Source organism: Patella vulgata, chromosome 7 (genome assembly GCF_932274485.2).
Source record: "Patella vulgata chromosome 7, xgPatVulg1.2, whole genome shotgun sequence".
In the NCBI taxonomy this organism is placed as follows: Eukaryota; Metazoa; Mollusca; class Gastropoda; family Patellidae; genus Patella; species Patella vulgata.
In genome coordinates this window covers 8,073,898-8,089,709 of record NC_065885.2, presented here as the reverse complement: position 1 = coordinate 8,089,709, position 15,812 = coordinate 8,073,898, and the positions used below count along the sequence as shown (strand labels likewise).

Here is a 15,812-nt window from a genome sequence, read left to right as displayed (position 1 = left end):
ATGTGGAGAATCTACCTAAGATGTCTCTTTAATTATTTTGTATAGTTCCCTATTTAACTATTTTGTGAAACTACAAAAGAACCTCTAACCTTTGCACCACTGACGAGTGGGGGAACGTCGGAATATTCTGATAAACTTTCGCGCCCAATACCGGGATCGAATAACGAAATGAAATGGAATGGGGTTTAACGTCCTACTGTTCTGCTCCTATACTGGGCTAATGAAGACGGACATACAGTGTGCTATGAGGGAAATTTTGCCCGGGCATCGGCACTATCACCTACTCTCTTTTACGTGCATTCCAATGTATACACGGGACCTCGGTTTTTCGTATCATCCGAAGGACTAGACAGCTGTCCTTGTCAGGCCCTCCGTTCTGCACGACTGACAAGGGGAAACCACGTCGGAAAATCCAGATGAACTTTCTCGACCAATGCAGGGATTGAACACCTGACCTCCAGGCTAGCGAGCCAGCGTCTTAACCATCTAGCCACCGTGGGAATCTAAACGGTCTTCTGGTGTCAATCCTAGGTTTTGAATTGCTATTGAGTTAAGATCTATAGCCCTTCATGGGATGTGATAAATCTTTAGTGCTCAATGGGTTCTGTAAAGTTTCGAGCTGACTTTATTATGGCGTTTCAAATCTTCTATTTCAAGTTTTAAGTACTGCATTATGTGCTTCTGGGCTTCAATCTCTATTTCAAAAGGTCGGGTAGTGGCAGATGTAGTATCTCCTCGGCCAGTTTTACCCAGAAAACGTGTATGCCTCCCGATGGTTCCACATGGCTTGTGACGCCCCCGAAGCTGTAACAAAGTACTCTATAACTTTCATCAAATTAAACGATCATTTAGATGATCTGATCATGACTTCAAAGGAAATAAGCAGTGTAATTGGGGCTATATAACGAGACGCAGATATACGAGACAAACGAAGAGCCGAGGAGAGACGCAGACGAAAGACCGGCGTATGGACTCGCCCGAGTTCAGCCGCTGCCTTGGCAGAGGGGCGGAATGGTGGATTTAATATTGTTATATGTGTTCCTGTCGTAGTCTAGTTCCCGATGTAGTTTGGTTCCTGTATAGTCTAGTTTCTGTAGTATTGATGTATTTATGTTATATTCTGTTACGATGTAAATAAATCATATATTTACGAAATTGGGATGACTCTTTTCTCTGCAGTGATATATTAGAGGAGGGGGGCAATTAATTACCCCTTTTACGAAGGACGAGTTCGCAGACAATCTTCTGATAAAATATCTCCAATGTCATAAAATACAATTTAAGATGGACAAAATGACTAACCCCACGTTGAAACTTCTGATTATTCAATCAAACATCATACATTCATTCATCTTACCATCGTGGTGAATCTGGCCTCTACGATTGTGGCCACAGGACTATAGTCTACAGATTATACCGCCCAAAATTACAACGAAATGAAAAACTAAAATTTAGTTAAAATAAAATATTATCGAAATTTTTTTATTTTTTATTTCACAACATTTAGTTTCCTGTGTTTCCAAAGCGAACGGGGGGGGGGGGGGGCTGTGTTGTATTTTCCGACTTAGTAAACACATAACAGTAAATGATAAGAATGCCTTAAAACAAATATTTATTACATACGTATTTTGTATTATAAATAAACAGACATATTGTTTAGGTTTTGATTTGGAATAGTTCCACCTCTATAATTATCTTGTAATCCCAACCCTAATAAAACATGTATGGCCAGGTTGTCAATGGTAACCAATAAAACAAGAATCAGGCTGGCTAGAATCAGCTGGTCTATCTGTTGACTATTTGATGCGTAAATTGACAATGCACGTGTATGATGAACATCAATTCCTGGCATTTCTAAATCTCGTCTTCGTCTGTTCTGTTTTTTTCTCTTTTCTTGTTGCCGTCTGCTTCGTTCTTTGTACCACAGAATAAGTTGTAGAACCGCCAGCACCGTTTGACCAAATATAGAGAACAACAATAGTATTAAATTCACTAGAAAATAGTTCTTATGGAGTTTATCTGTGGTCAGTACAGCTTTTAACTGATGGAAGTTGGCCATGAGAAGGGAAAAGTTGACGGATGCTTCTGTGGTTAATCTTTTAAAGTCATATTGATTGGTGGGATGTACTCGGGCCGTATACTGAAATAGAATTGTATTAAAATAATATTAAAATTATTAAAATTATATCAGATGTATCAGATATATCAGATTTATATTAAAATTATGTTGAAATCATTAAAATTATATAATTATATAAAATTTATATTAAAATTATATAAAAATGTTAAACTTTATCAAACTTATATTAAATCTATATTAAAGATACATTATGTAAGATTTAGATAAAGAACTGGCCATTCTTGCTATAATAGTTCGAAAGTAGATGATGTAAAATGAATAATTTGAAAATTTCATTCAAATTACTCTATTGCAAGCGAAGATATTAGCCTTTAAAGGTTTGACAGACGTGTGCAATAATTTCAACCACCGTACTGGTTGATCGAAGCTAAGTCTCGGTCCTCCATATTTGATTAAATCAAAGTATCGCTGAACCATTCTAATCTATTTAATATCGGAGAAATCTGATGCCATCGAGAGTTGATTAAGGCCTGGATCAGTTAATTAATGTCTAATTAATACTTTAGAAAACATTTCAGGCCTAAAGAAAGAGTTGATTAAGGCCTGGATCAGTTAATTAATGTCTAAGTAATACTTTAGAAAACATTTCAGGCCTAAAGAAAGACCTGCAATATGCAGATTTAGCTCTTGCATAACGCATGTTTAAACTTATATTTAAATTATATGAAAATTATATGAAAATTATATAAAAATATTAAACTTTTATCAAACTTATATTAAACTTATATTAAACTTATATTACAATTATATTACAATTATATAAAAATATTAAACTTATATTAAACTTATATTAAAACTACTAGACCAGTTAAAAAATTGTTGAATGTTGAAAAGCCGTTGAATGTTTGAGATCATAAAGTCAAGTGCCGTTTCGCCGTACAACAATTTAAGAACAGAATAAATGAATATACTTTCAGTCAAATCCATATTTTATTGAAATATTAAAATCAGATTTGATTAAAAATAAAAACCAGAAAATATTGTTGAATGTCAAATGGTATGATTCTAGAATAAATAAAATTATTGAGGAGGTTAAGGTTCGATCCTTCTCTTACAAACAGAAACCGGGTTAGTCGAGTGGTTAGGATACTGTAGAGGAATGTCAGGGGCGCAATATTGTCGTCTCCAGTAATTCACACGTGACCAAAGACAGAAATTTAACAGGTGTTATTCTCAAAATGACCGACATTGTGTTGAGATCTTAAGCATCTATCTTTTCCTTTCATATACGAACATTGTTTCCAAACATTTATTTAAAATATGGCCACCGATTTATTCACTGGGGAAATGGTTAGTGCTAAATTATAAGGCCAGCTCAATTTTTCGTCATAGGTCACGAGATGTAAACAGGGTTAGCGCTAATCCCAACCCTAGCCGTAACCCTGTACCTAGCCCCCATGCTTACCCTAACCCTAACCTACAATCTCGCCAACAATCACGTGCCTTAACCTTATTTACGTCTCAGCGACCTTGACAAAAATTGAGCTGGCCTTAACAAATAGATTTAGATGTGGGGGAAATATAAAAACTACGTACATAAACGCTTCTTCCGTTTTCGTCACCATATAAAGGTTGGTCAGTTCCATTTTCTCTTATAAAATAAAATATAACAATTGAAATTTAAAAGTTCCATCAGATAATAAAATACGACAATAATTTAATAGATAATACAAATAATATAATGTGTTAAAATATTGACAAGCTCCACCCTAAACAAGCGAGAAAGAAAAATGGGGTTTAACGTCGATTCTAAGTCATTTCGGGACTAACATATGGTTCAGTTTTCTTTCAATAATTCGCTTGTGAGTAGCAGTCTTTAGCAGTGGGAGAAATTCGGGGGACACGGAGAAAACCACGAGGTTGGACAGGCGACCCCACTCCTTGTCACGTACAACCGGGGAATCGAAACCACGTCAGTTGACTCAATGACAGACCTTATGATACAACACGCACGCGGCTTAATAGACAAAACTAACCCGACTGTTAATTATGCAACCGCGTTGATTTTCAAAAATAACTTAACGAGTTGGCAGTTCTCACTATAATAGTTATGTAAAGGCAATTTGCTGAAAAATTTATTCAAATTGATCCACTATGTCCCGAGAACTAAGCGATTGAAATTTCAGCCTAGCCTCGATCATCATTATTAAAGTCTGTACGATAAACAGCACAATCTCGATTATCCATTTAATCGTTAAATCATGGAAGAAAGTTGTGCAGTAAATCGGCTCATAATCCACTCAAGATCGCAGGCTAGCGGTGGTATCTAGGGTTGATTATGGTCTGGATAGGTTAATAAATGTCTAATTAATAATTTAGAAAACATTTCAGGCCTAAAGAAAGACCTGCAATAGACAGATTTAGCGCTTGCATAATGTATCTTTAATTTGAAGATATAATATAATAAACCTGATGATATAACACGGTTTTAAATGTCGAAAGTTAACTTGATCACATTTAATTATATTCATTTAAATCTGACATTTAGAACCATTACCAAAAATAAAAGTGAGGCCGACGTTAAAGTAGCTAAGTCTCTAACTCAATACCATCCAAAGTCTTCGACATTGAAAACACGAATTATTTGCCAATTCAAATCAACAATGATGTTGTAATCTTACCGGGGAAAGATGGGCTTCTGATATCCAATATTTAAGATATGATAAAACATTTTACCATTGGTACACGATTCGTGTACCATAATGCGTTTCAGCGCCATTTGTAACAAGGGACCCGGAGAACGAGGCTAGACATATTCCACAAGTCATGTCAAACGGTGACCACATATTCTTATTTGGAGAGCATGCGCAATGAATACTATCGGTGTAGACTGGAATAACCAGAGGCTGGAGATTGCCATTCGATTGAGACCTCTGGTGTATTTCGCCGAACATAACTTCATATTACATTATTATATGCGTTGCGACCCATTTGTGTCAATTTCTAGGTCCCAAATATTATCGATTTAGCTCCTTTAAGGACGTATAATATAAACTATTACTTACCTATTATTGTCTTCTTCTCTCGGTTTCACTTCTATAACATCTAATTCACTGTAATAATAATAAATATGTTTCATTCGATCTGAATAATAGATTTTAAAATGCATATCTGAAGTTTACGTACTATTTAATAACGGTATTGAATGGGGTCAGTAGCGTATAAGATTTTAGAAGCAACCGACCCAACCATCTTTTACTTACTGAGATGAAATGAAATGGGTTTAACGTCCTACTGTTCTGCTCCGACTGGCTTAATGAAGACGGGCATAAGCTATACAGTGTGCTGTGAGGGAAATTTTGCACTATGGCCTACTCTTATATCGAATTCCAATTGAGTCAATTGACAAGTGATCTTTTACGAGTACGCCAATGTGTACACCGGGCGTCGGGTTTTCATAGCAAGCCAACGTCTTTCCCTACGAGTCACCGCGATCCCTCTTTACTTACTAGGTCCGTCCATTACTCAGCGGTCCCAGATCTCTGACCAGCCCGCCTTGGTCGGGATATTTGTGCAATATCAGGACACAGACTAAAGGCACTAAATCAATATTATTTTTACTTTTTACATGCAGGGTTCGGTTTTCGTTTTCCTTTATTATATCTTGTATTAAAATTAAGGGTGTCACCAATGGATACTGAGGATATAAAACATTTTACTATATCTTGCATCAATATCTAGAGTATCGCTATTGAATACTGAAGAATATAAAATATTTTATATATCAATATGAAGGGTATCACCATTGAATACTGAAGGATATAAAACAGATTTTGTTCGGGAAACCTGTTTGTTGTGTTTTTGCTGTTTGTTATATTATAAGACATGAGATATAGAAATCTGGGCCATGTTTTACTGATAAACAACCTGATTAACCAGTCCCATTGAAATATCAAGTTCATTTGTTACAACGTACAATATGATTTGTAGTCATCCATATTCTGGTTTTATTACATTTTTTAAATTAAAAGTCGTTAGCTATCTTGTCCAATTTGGGAGGGTTACATGATTCGACACCTAATAGAGTAGAGGGTAGGGGTGTTAACGAGTGTACTTTGGATCATTAGGTATGTCATCGAGTCAAATGGCTTAGCTTCGATTCCCTGCATGCTTTTGTGAGGTTTCGCTAGGTCCTCTGGTTTCCCTACACATCTAAAGACCCCTACGCGCAAGCGAATTCTAGAAAATAAATTGAACCATATGTTTGTCCAGAAATGAACTAGTTTTTGTCGAGTGAACGTTAAACCCCATAGCCCCCCCCCCCCCCCTCGCTCTCTCTCTCTCCCTCTCTCTCTAACCAGCCTAAAACATATAAATTCACCATAAACATTTATTATTTGAATTATAGATGACCCAACGGGCAAGTTCTCTGATACCCCCCCACCCCACACACACAATCCTATCCTTGATTTTTTTTCATTCATCAGTAAGGGTACGAGTGGCATCCGTAATGTGATGGGGACCTCACAGGTCCAATTACTCCGGTCTCCGCCAGGTTGTGCCGAACCTGTCCACGGTATTACTAATAGTAGGTACAGGGGGACACACACAAACAAACAAACAAATACAAAAGACAAACCTACTGACAGGACACAATATACAAACAACACAAACAACAAATGCACACATCAGATCGAAGTGAATAGAAGTTATTCTGACAAATGCTGCCCAATCATAAATTTTGTAATTTGTATGCTTGATAACGACCAGTGAAATCTTGTCGAAACGTCCTGTGTATATAATATAGTGATTGTTATCCATAGAACTGTGTTGTGTTAAATAATGTTCAAACGCTAAATGCCATTCAAAAATTATAACAGGCTTATAAAGTCGGTTGAATATAGAGTGAGAACAAAGTATTATTTAAAATCAAAACTTACTGAATTTTATGATTTGAGTTGATCATATTTCTGTACCAATTTACGATACCAGCCATTTTCCTGGTGTATAATAGTTGTATACGCGTCACTTGATGATTATTCTCGTCTGTATTCGTGATTATAATTTTATAAATTATGTCGAATAAATGATCACCCAGATTCCTGATTGTCACGCTGTACAACTGGTTTAACAACTTATACAGCTTCCGTTAGAAGATATGTGATCATCTGTCTATATAACAACATGTACATTAAATATTTCCCTCATACTACATCGTATGTCCTTTGTCCGTCTTCATTAGCCGAGTTGGAACAGGAAAGTAAGGCACTAAACCCCATATTTATGTATATTCGTCTAATCGGTGAATTCTATACGTAGTTGTATATATCAACATTGAAAACACGAATTATTTGTCAATTTAAATCGACATTGATGTGATCTTACCGGGTACATATGGGCTTCCGATATCCAATATTTAAAGGCTCAATACCACTCTTGTTGTAACTGAATAATATGTCCCAATCTTTATTCTGGTAAACAAATTGTACTATTTTAGAATATTTCAATTAATTGATAATACAAATTTCATCTTAACACACCTTATTTAGAAATTTTGAAAAATTCAACATAATAGTTTGAAACGTCTAACGTAAACCTTTTCAAATGAAACTTCGATTTAAAAATATTTTCGAACCCTCTGGACAAGTAAAATAGGATGTAATGGATAATTTACACAACAGGTAGGACACTTAAACATCTAGTACTTAAATAGAGATATTATTTATTTTCTGGAGCTTTCAAGCCAGCAAGAGTGTTATTGTCCCTTTAAGACAAAATAAAAAATTTACTATTGGTACACGAATCGTGTAGGCTACGTACTATAATGCGTTTCAGCGCCATTTATAACAAGGGACTCGAAGAACGAGGTTAAACATATTCCACAAGTCATGTCAAACGGTGACGCTATATTCTTATCTTGAGAGTATGTGCAATAAATACTATCGGTGTACAGAAAAAAATGAAAAGTGAGGACATGTGAACAGCCACATGGCAGTTGAAGTAAAAGACGCGGGCAGGAGACCTTGCATGTACTACTAATAATTTTATTGCTCCAGGTGCATCCATACACGCCTACTCTGTGCTGTGAAGGAGCTTTAGGATTTGTCCGAGGTCAGGAGGAAATAAAATAAAATGATGTTTAACGTCCTACTGTTCTGCTCAGATTGGGCTAATGAAGACGGGCATACGCAATATTACAATGTGCTATGGGAGAAGTTTTGCCCTAACCCCCGGGCAGCGTCACTATGGCTGTTACTGTTGGAATGCTAGAAATAGACATCAACTGTCTCCGCACCGTCTCCGAGAATTGCCAGTTTTTGTATTGACAGACAATAACTCTACCCACATATTCTCGATTATCATGCAACATTTTCAATGGCTATGGTACCCTCGATTAGCAGGCCTTTCATCGGCAGTCTCCGGTAGTGACGCCAGTGATTAACGGTAAACGTTAGCTTGCTCAGCCAGTTATTGATTTATTTATTTAATGGACGACTGTTTAAATCTAAGCTGTATCCAAGCAATCCGAGGTTCTGCCGGGTTGATTTGGAGATTGTCATGTAAATAAAGGTCTAATTAATAATTTCCACAACATCTGAAACCTTTAATAAATAGATTTTTAATTTGCACTCTAAAACAGATAAACGTCAGGTTTGCGTGTTTTGCAATCCATACATGCAGGTCCGATCGCGGCTATTAGCTGTTTCATAGCGGGAATCCATACATCTAGGTCACCAATCACATCTGTTTCATAGCGGCAATGCGCTAAATAGAAAATATGTATTTTACCATTATATACTCCCAGCATATTTATCTATTTTCTTAATAATTAAAAAAAAATGTTTTAGAATTTGATTTGTGGAAGAAAAAAACGTTAATATTGAGAGTTAATTAATTAACTATGAGAAATAGATATTAGCGACCTAACGCATATTTTCTGCTGATCAGTTTGCCGGGCCTGATACTTTCATTCGGGAATCGCCAACTAGTCACCACCGCGATGGGCCGTATGGCTTTTTAAAAATTCCATTTGACGATTTTATTTACATTAGGAGGCTGTTATTATGAAACTATAATTTTCTGGAATCATTAGACCCTATTATAAAGTCGCACGATGTCTAATTGGTGATAAAAAACTGCTTCGTAAGAAATCTCGTTCCAAGATCACGTGATGCCGTTAAGTTATCCATTATGGCGGCGTTTGTAGCGTTTTGATATTTTTGCAAATTTATTTTGAATAAATCGACAAATTCTGGATATAATATTGTTCTCGTCAATTGAGGAAGAGGTAAAGGCTTTGTATCTCACAATCTGCACATATTTAGAATTGATTTCTCTTGAATTTTGACAGGAGACGATGATTATTTTCTTAAAACTTTCGATGTTTTCTTTGTTTTCAATTTGTATGATTCTGACTCTGAGCCCGACTGCTTACGCGAGAATGGCCCCCAGACCTGATATAATTGTTATAATAATAACACAGTTGAACCTGTCGTTAAAGCCTACATTGGCGTTGACCAGTAAGAACTGTTCTCGACAGAGGGGTAGGCTACTTATATAATTATTAGCCATTTTGGTTGTTGGTTGCCCGAATGAGGCGAATGGCATGATGGGGAGGGTATCATGTCATTTGGGATTCAACACAAACGACATTTGGGACTCAATATAAACGACAGTTGGGACTATTTATTTATGAGATATATAGAACAGCTGTCTTAGTTGTCTTTCGTTTTATTTAGTTGATCGGCGATTGTTGAGACCGCAATTAACACTGCTAGTTCTCCTTTGTTTTGTTTTATCTGCGAGTATAAAACTTGACAATAATATATTGTTGAAAATTTGTGTTTTTCTTTTATCAAATAGTAAACGAGCTTGATTGACCGACCATTGCTAATGTTTTTTCGTGAAACGGTATAACTGCAATCAACACCCGCCATTCTCGATGATTGACAACTCACGTTTTTCCTCACCCACCAAAGAACCGTTAGGTTTCTTTGAACATACTGTTATAACATTGGGATTATCAGTTAATCAGCTTTAATTATCCCGCTTTGATCGTTGCCATTTCTTATATTTTCCACAAAAAAACTTTGCCTTGTACGCACTAATTTATCAATTGGTATTGCCATCTACGACAAGCATGTCAACGTGCAGCTCACGGATTATCGTTAACAATTTCTAGGGGCTTGTAAAAAAAAGATTGCATGTCGTGTAAATATTTATTTTGTTTTTTGTGTAGGTCATTTTCAAATAAATTCATCAGCATATAATTCGTTTTAAATAAATATATATTTTATGAGAAACGATGATTATCAAAGAACCGTAAGTGCAACTAATGTTTTATTGTTTGGTTGAGCCTTTTACTAACCACGTGTTTCATGTTAATAAATATTTTCTTTCGTGTTTTGAATTGGCCTATTTCTAATAAATTATCCCGAGTCCCAAACGTCGTTAACCCGAGTCCCAAACGACGTATACCAAAGTCCCAAACGTCGTATACCCGAGTCCCAAATGTCGTGGTCATATTTTTTTGAGTCCCAAATGACGCGAGTCCCAAATGACGTGAGTCCCAAATGACATGTAATCATGGGGAGCAGGTCGTTTCATCCCACTACCGGTTCATCTCGGGCTGTTTCATCCCAAATTTACACAGGTCCTTTAATTATGGTTTCGAAATAATATCAACCTAATTTGTCTTATTTAAAAGGGGCTCCAGCGCAATTTAGTTGATTATTGGGTAATACGTAGAGTCCATGAATATGATGTATTTTGGCGAGTGATTAAGCTGTCAATATGTAATTATAGAATACCTTTTTATAAAGAAGATAAATGATGTTAGACATCATAAACTAACAAACAATACGAATATACTTTACTACAAAAACATCGGTGAACTGACCTAAATCTAAAATCATAACGCCAATTAACAAACAATACGAATACAGTGGTGAACTAATCTCGGTCGTGATCGGTAATCAACAAAAATCGACGAGTAAAACAATAAGTAAGTGTTTAACAGTTTATTTAACAATATAAGTACAACTCAGTTAATTAACTGCTATTCTAATAACAAGGCGGATGAAACAGCCCGGGGTGAAACAGCCCGATAAAAAAATAGGTTGGGATGAAACAGCCCGGGTGAAACGGCCGTGGGATGAACTGACCCGCATCCGCCCGAATGATGTGCTACACCGTCTGTCTGTAGCGGGAGACAGCACCTTACAAAGATGTTAGTGTCAGAGTTACTTTAGTAACAGCTTCTTATTGTAGTTTGTTATAACCCATAGAGGACAGAGTTCGATAAGAAGCAGTTCCTAAAGGAACTAGTAGTAGTATCAGTTAAATAGTGGAAGATTATTGGTGACAATATTAGTAGAGATGCTAGCCTTGCTTTATGGATTTTCACTGTTCAAATAGGGTTCTTTGTCCAACCTCATGCCGAGTCATCTGATGTGTTTATTGAAATAAAATTGAACCATATGTTACTGTTTGTCCCAAAGTATGTGTTGAGTGGATGTTTAACCTCCTTGCTCCCTTACACCCTCCCTTTGTAGTGTTCAAGTGATTCCTATATTGCTTAAAATTGTGCATCAAGACAATGGAAATGAAATGACCATCTGAATTAAAGAAACAAAAATAATTTCTAGTTTTAAACTGACTGAGTGTGCCCTGTAACATTTCATGAGCAATCTGTATGTACATTGTAAGCTTGCAACATATATATGATTTAACATCCAAACTACATGTAAATATAAACAGTTTTTCACAATAAATTCAAATTTGGTTCTCTACTTCTAGATTGATCATGCCTCCAAAGAGGAAGCGAAGTTTGGCTCCAGGATCTGATGGTAGAATAGATGAACGAGAAGAGTCGCCTGCTCCTCAAGTAAAACGCAGAAAAAAAGCTCTTCATTACGATCCCGTAAGTTTACTTTGATGTTCTAATAACAGCATTTCAGTTCTGGCAGACATTTAACAGTACAATAATATTCTCAATAAATGAATATTATTTAACAGCCTTGCTTTTGTTGTTATAGTGATGATTTAGTAATTGAATTGGAATACGCAAGTCCAAATTCTATGAAACATGTAATTACTGTTTATTACCCTTTATTGCATGATAATGACTGGTGACGTCTATATACATGTACATGTAGTTGAAATGTCACTCATTAATATAAGTGCAGTAATTATATTCCATAGTCAGAGTTTTCACCTACATGTACTGTATGCAGTGCTTTAGTTCTGACATAGAAATGCAAATTATGACTGTCTGACTAGTGACTCACCTTGATCAAATTTATCATCAAATTTTATTCTAGTATTTTATACTGAAGCTTATGTATACATCTACACATGTAGGTTAATGTAAACAGTATTGCATTACAAATTCTTCTTTACATGGATCTTTTAATTTTCTTACATGTATTTTACGATTGCCTGATGTGATATAAAATGGCAACCAATACAAATAGTGGATCATCCACACTCTCAAGTATTAATCCTTTATTTTATGGTCTCTTTGCAACTTTCCATTTAAGCGAAAGTTTATTTGTTTGATAACGATATCTGTATGTGTATCGAAACGTAGCATGTTAATAAATTCAGAAGTAGTATATCCATATAAGTGTTTTTAATTTGTGAAATCTACCTCTATATGTCTTATAAGGATTAAGTTTATAATCATTTATTTGTGTTTTTGATTGCAGGTTGAAATCTGTCAAGAGTTATACGACACAATCAGAAACCATAAAACAGAAGATGGCCGCTTACTGTGTGAAGCATTTATTCGGGTTCCTAAAAGAAGGTAAAAAATATCTTTTAATTTCTTCTTTAGACCAATGATTGTACAGTATATGGTATCTTGAACTTACTATTCACTTCAAGTTGATGTTTTCGATTCCCCAGTTGTACGTGGGTTTTCTCCGGGGTCTCCGGTTTCCTCCCGTGCTAAAGACCCCTATGCGCAAGCGAATTATTTAAATAAAATTGAACCATGTGTTAGTCCTAAACTAACCTAGCTTGTGTCGAGTGGACATTAAACTCTCTCTCTCTCTCTCTCTCTCTCTCTCTCTCTCTCTCTCTCTCTCTCTCCCTCTCTCAAGGTGATGTTAGGAAAATAAAAGCCCATAGCATGTACAGTGTATGTACATGTGTATGTGCTATGGGTACGTTTTGCGGATTTACAGATATATATTATTATAACATATTATTATTATTTAAATAAGCTTCTTGACTGATTGAAATTAACAATCAATGTTTCAAGTGTGAATAAAATTTTAAATGAAATGGGGTTTAACATGTGTGCTAAAGTAAACAGGCATACGCCATACAGTGTGCTATTGGGGAAATTTTGCCTGGACAGCGGCATTACGGCCTACTCTTATTTCGAATTCCAACTGTCAAGGGTTCTTTTACATGTAGTTTTACTTTCCCGCCAAGGTGTACATGCCAACAAGGGACCTCATTTTTTTGTACCATGAGAACTACTATACATGTATGTTGTCCCCTGGACCACCTTGTATATGTATGTTGTCCCCTGGACCACCTCGTATATGTATGTTGTCCCCTGGACCACCTCGCATATGTATGTTGTCCCCTGGACCACCTCGTACAGGTATGTTGTCCCCTGGACCACCTCGTACAGGTATGTTGTCCCCTGTACCACCTCGTACATGAATGTATATTTTTATTTCTAGGACTGCAGCTGATTATTACGAAGTAGTAACAACACCGATAGATTTATTGAAAATTCAACAGAAACTTAAAATGGAAGAATACGAAGATATAGAACAATTAACGACAGATGTAGAATTATTGATCAATAACGCTAAAGCTTATTATAAGGTTAGTTCAGTTACATGTATTGTGAAACAAAAATAAAAATGGTTGGAGTGCCCAAGTTTAGCTTGTTGTTGATTCCATAAAGTAGTTAGGTTTTAGAACGTTAAATACTGTGTAATTCAAAATGGCGTCCGAGAGGTTTAATATGATATAGGTACGAAATAGTACCAAATGGTTTATTAGTATTAGTGTCAAGGTTTGGACTATAATGCCTTTGAAATCGGAAGTAGGAGGCGACTAGTATGTGCCTCTCTTTTGTGTACGGATGTGAGATTGTCCGTTGTATTAACTGGACGGGTAGGCCTGTTCACCTTCGGTTATGTGTCAATGTCAAATAAGCGTTTTCTTATGAACAAGATCGACTCAGTTACATGTAATTTATGGAATTAAAAAATTATATAAACATAAAGATGGCAATGGCTGTCAGGTTAGCCACATAAGAATCAAGATAGGAGATATTTTATATTTACTAGTATTATCATGTAATACTTGAACTAAACGCCAAGATCTGTCCAATTTTAGAGGAATGGAACCTTCAAACACTAAATTAAAAAAGTTGTGTTTTGAAATACTATTCAAGTCCAATATTAGAACTTGTAACATGAACTGGGAATCTTCCTTTGCTATTTTCGTTGAATAAGCAGATTGTTTCTGCTCTAATAGATTGGGTGGAGCTATAACTAAGAAGTGGATTTGGTTTCCTGTGCAATAAAAATGAGCTTGAATAGTATTTAGTGACATGTTTAGCCCCGCCCCCATTTCACTGCATCACCTGTGAAGACAAGACAACCGTTCACGTGCAAACGAATCACCATTTTAATAATGTAGGAGATGGTGCGTTCATTGATCCGATTAGTTGATGAGACACATTTCATTATTGATAGATATCAATGTTATAATCCAGTTATTACTGCTTGTTATTAGGACTCAAGTTCGACTGAATACCTGTAAATTATTTCAGAAAAACACCCCAGAATCCAATGATGCTATAGCATTATTAGAGTTGTACCAGAAAACGAAGAATGAACTACTGTCAAATGCATTCGGCGATGAGAAAACGGAAGAGAAGAAACCAGAAGAAGTGATGGAGGAAGATGGCGACGATGATGAAGATAATTTAAATGACAGTAAAATAGACGATGAGGTATTATAATATACATGTAAAATATAACAATAAATATTACATGAGGTATTATAATATACATGTAAAATATAACCATAAATATTACATGAGGTATTATAATATACATGTAAAATATAACAATAAATATTACATGAGGTATTATAATATACATGTAAAATATAACAATAAATATTACATGAGGTATTATAATATACATGTAAAATATAACAATAAATATTACATGAGGTATTATAATATACATGTAAAATATAACAATAAATATTACATGAGGTATTATAATATACATGTAAAATATAACAATAAATATTACATGAGGTATTAAATGAAATGAAATGAAATGGGGTTTAACGTCCTGCTGTTTTGCTCCTATACTGGGCTAATGAAGACGGGCATATGCCATACAGTGTGCTATGACGGAAATTTTGCCCGGGCAGCGGCACTATCACCTACTCTTATATCGAATTCCAACTGCCAAGGGATCTTTTACGTGCATTCCAATGTATACATGGGACCTCGGTTTTTCGTTTCATCCGAAGGACTAGACAGCTGTCCTTGTCATGCCCTCCGTCCTGCATCACTGACAAGGGGGAACCACGCCGGAAAATCTGGATGAAACATGAGGTATTATAATATACATACATGTATATGAGGTATAGTATAAAATATAACAATGAATATAACATGAGTTATTATAATATACATATAAAATATAACAATAAATATTACATGAGATATTATAATGTA

At 35.6% G+C, this 15,812-nt stretch overlaps 1 protein-coding gene and 1 long non-coding RNA gene across 7 annotated transcripts in view; one reads left to right on the top strand and one right to left on the bottom strand.

Annotated features, from left to right (window-relative positions):
* Nucleotides 1-2,110: 2,110 nt before the first annotated feature.
* LOC126828905 (uncharacterized) lies at nt 2,111-7,370 on the bottom strand. Its single transcript, XR_007683290.2, has 4 exons — nt 7,021-7,370; nt 5,146-5,193; nt 3,677-3,731; nt 2,111-2,140 (listed from the first exon to the last, which is right to left on the bottom strand). It is a non-coding gene; the product is annotated as an uncharacterized LOC126828905 (long non-coding RNA).
* A 1,867-nt stretch (nt 7,371-9,237) lies between these two features.
* LOC126828849 (protein polybromo-1) overlaps nt 9,238-15,812 on the top strand; it is a 64,193-nt gene continuing 57,618 nt past the window's right edge. For all 6 annotated transcript variants that reach the window (XM_050558864.2, XM_050558865.2, XM_050558868.2 and 3 more), the window contains exons 1-5: nt 9,238-9,368; nt 11,879-12,002; nt 12,790-12,887; nt 13,780-13,927; nt 14,886-15,068. In XM_050558864.2, the coding sequence (XP_050414821.1) occupies nt 11,886-12,002; nt 12,790-12,887; nt 13,780-13,927; nt 14,886-15,068 (546 nt within the window). In that variant the 5' untranslated portion in view covers nt 9,238-9,368; nt 11,879-11,885. The remainder of the gene's footprint in view (nt 9,369-11,878; nt 12,003-12,789; nt 12,888-13,779; nt 13,928-14,885; nt 15,069-15,812) is intronic.